Below are 2,638 nucleotides of genomic sequence, written 5' to 3'. Positions count from 1 at the left end.
GTCTTCCAAGGACACTTCCTCTCCCAGGAGACTCTAAGGCAAGCATGTCGAACTCGCAGCCCACGGGCCACATGCCTTGTTTATTGGGCCTGTGTTAGTCTTTGAGTTTGACATGCTTGCTCTAAGAATTAGATGTACGGAAAAGATCTGTGATCATGTTGGGGAGAGCAGGAGAATGACAATTTTAGGAATTAAGAGACCAAAGCAAGGATCTAGAAGCAGGCAGTGTGAGAAGCCAGAGTAGAGAGGAGATGGCCATCCTTCATACACGGGCTGAGCAAAGAGAAAGAGCAGCTACGTGGGGAGAGTGAAAGTGTCCTTTGGGGAGCTGATGATGTTATGTCAAGTGTTCCCAGTCACTTCCAAACGTGTGTGGCTTCTAAGAGATGCTTCCTGAAAAGTGTTTCAAAGGTGCCTGCCCCTCACTGAGCAATTCCAAAGACTCCCACCTACCTGGTTTTCTCTCACTCACCTGGGTGGCTCCAACATGGATTCTCTCTCTCCACCACCTGCAGCTCTTGTCCTTGCTCCATCTTGAAGATCACTTTTGTTTTGGTAACTGCACCCCCTGTTCATGGGAAACAACACAGAACTGGGAACAAGGTGCTAGGGACAAACAACTACCTCACAACTCAGGTCTGCCTCCTTGAGTCTCAGGGCCTGTAAAGGATGACAAACAGTCTTTAGAACAGAAAGACTCTCCCCCTCCATTTGGGAGGTAGAAGCATAAACACACTATCTGACCCCCAAAGAGGATGACGAATCTTTGATCACTAAAACTCAGGGCCAAACGTACTATAGCTTCAGAATGTCCACAGCTTTCACAAGTCTTCAGGAAGGGCACTATTCACGCATTCTGAGTTACAATGAGAAGTTACCACCCACTGTCCTTACCCACTGAGAGGAGGTTTCTAAAGTTCTCCAACATCACATCCCAATATAAGGTCCTCTGATCACAGTCAAGCAGCTGCCACTCCTCTGAGGTGAAGTCCACAGCCACATCCTGGAATGTCACTGATCCCTGAAATAGCACATTGATCTTCAAACTAAAGTGTGCATCACTTGGGACTTCCAAGAGAATCACGTCAGCTTCTTATCGTCATATCATGTTCACTGTTGAGTTTCCAGAAAGTTATATATGATAACTACTGCATGTTTGATTCAGAAATAGACTGTGATAAAAACAAAAATCATACTTAAAATATTCAACTAGTGCCAGGACAACTCAATGAGGACAAGTATAGTCTTATTAACAGATGTTGTTGGGACAACTGGATATACACAGGCAAAAGAATGAAGTTGGATAACTCTTCCACACACACCTCAGATCATATACAAAAATAAACGAAAATGGGTGAGAGACTTAAATGTAAGAGCTAAAACTACAATTCTTAGAAGAAAAGATAGGAGTAAATCTTCGTGAACTTGGATTAGCCAGTGGTTTCTTAAATATGACAGAAAAAGTGCAAGTGACAGAAGAAAAAATAGGTAAGTTTTAATTCATCAAAATTTTAAAAGGACACCATCAAGAAAATGAAAAGATGACACAGAATGGGAGGAAATATTTCCAAACCATATATCTGATGAGAGATTTATATCTAGAATATAAAAAGAATTCTTATGACGCAACAATAAAGAGATAACCCAATTTAAAAATAGGCAAAGGATTTGAACATTTCTACAAAGACATATATAATCCATAAGCACATGAAAAGATGCTCAACATCATTAGTCATTAGTAAAATGCAAATCAAAACCACAACGAGTATCACTTCACCCCCAATAGAATGGCTAAAGTTAAAGACAGACAATGACAGGTGTTAGCAATGATGTGAAGAAACTGGAACTCTCATACATTGCTGGTGGGATTGTAAAATTGTGCAGCCAGTAAGGAAAGCAGCTTGGCAGTCCCGCAAAAGTTAACCATAGAGTTACCACATGATCCAACAATTCCTCATAGGCATATACCCAAGAGAATTAAAAATACATGCCCACACAAAAACCTATGCACACTGTTCAAGCAGAATTATTAATAGCCAAAAAGTGAATTCAATATGGATATTCATAAATTAATGGATTGATAAACAATATAGCATCGTGTGCAATAAAAAGCTACCTATAAAATAGAAGAAAATACTGTGCGAGGTGAAAGAAGTTAGTTACAAATGATCACATATTGTATGATTCCATTTGTATACAATGTTCAGAATAGGTGAATCCATAGAAAAAGTAAGTAACTAGCCTACCTGTGTAGGTTTAAGTACACTATATCATGTTCACACAATGACAAAATTGCCTAATGGCACATTTCTCAGTCATAAGTGGTGCATGACTATAAAGTTAAACAGATTAATCCATACTTTCCTATATAACAGAATAGCCAATACGAAAAAAATATGATGGAAAATATCTATACTATTCTTACTAGCCATATATATATACTAGAGTCCTGGTGCACAAAAATTTGTGCACTTGGGGGGGGAGAGGGGGTCTCTCAGCCCGGCCTGTGCCCTCTCGCAGTCTGGGACCCCTCAGGAGATAACAACCTGCTGGCTTAGGCCCGCTCCCGGGTGGCAGAGGGCAGGCCCAATCCCTAGGTGCAGCCCCTGGTCGGGCTCAGAGCAGGGCTGATTGGGGA

General features: G+C 41.1%; 1 protein-coding gene across 5 annotated transcripts in view; it reads right to left on the bottom strand.

Annotated features, from left to right (window-relative positions):
* ZNF684 (zinc finger protein 684) overlaps nt 1–2,638 on the bottom strand; it is a 12,699-nt gene that overhangs the window by 4,289 nt on the left and 5,772 nt on the right. For 4 of the 5 annotated variants that reach the window (XM_015563153.1, XM_006762549.2, XM_015563155.1 and 1 more), the window contains 2 exons: nt 895–1,021; nt 473–568 (listed from right to left, as the gene is read on the bottom strand). In XM_015563153.1, coding sequence (XP_015418639.1) covers nt 473–568; nt 895–1,021 — 223 coding nt within the window. Of the gene's footprint in view, nt 1–472; nt 661–894; nt 1,022–2,638 lie in introns of those variants that run through there. The other variant, XM_015563156.1, reaches the window with a different exon arrangement.

The sequence above is a fragment of the Myotis davidii genome, unplaced genomic scaffold (assembly GCF_000327345.1).
Source record: "Myotis davidii unplaced genomic scaffold, ASM32734v1 scaffold458, whole genome shotgun sequence".
Lineage (NCBI taxonomy): Eukaryota > Metazoa > Chordata > Mammalia > Chiroptera > Vespertilionidae > Myotis > Myotis davidii.
The sequence above is the reverse complement of the archived record's forward strand: the minus strand, read 5'-3'. Positions and strand labels throughout refer to the sequence as shown.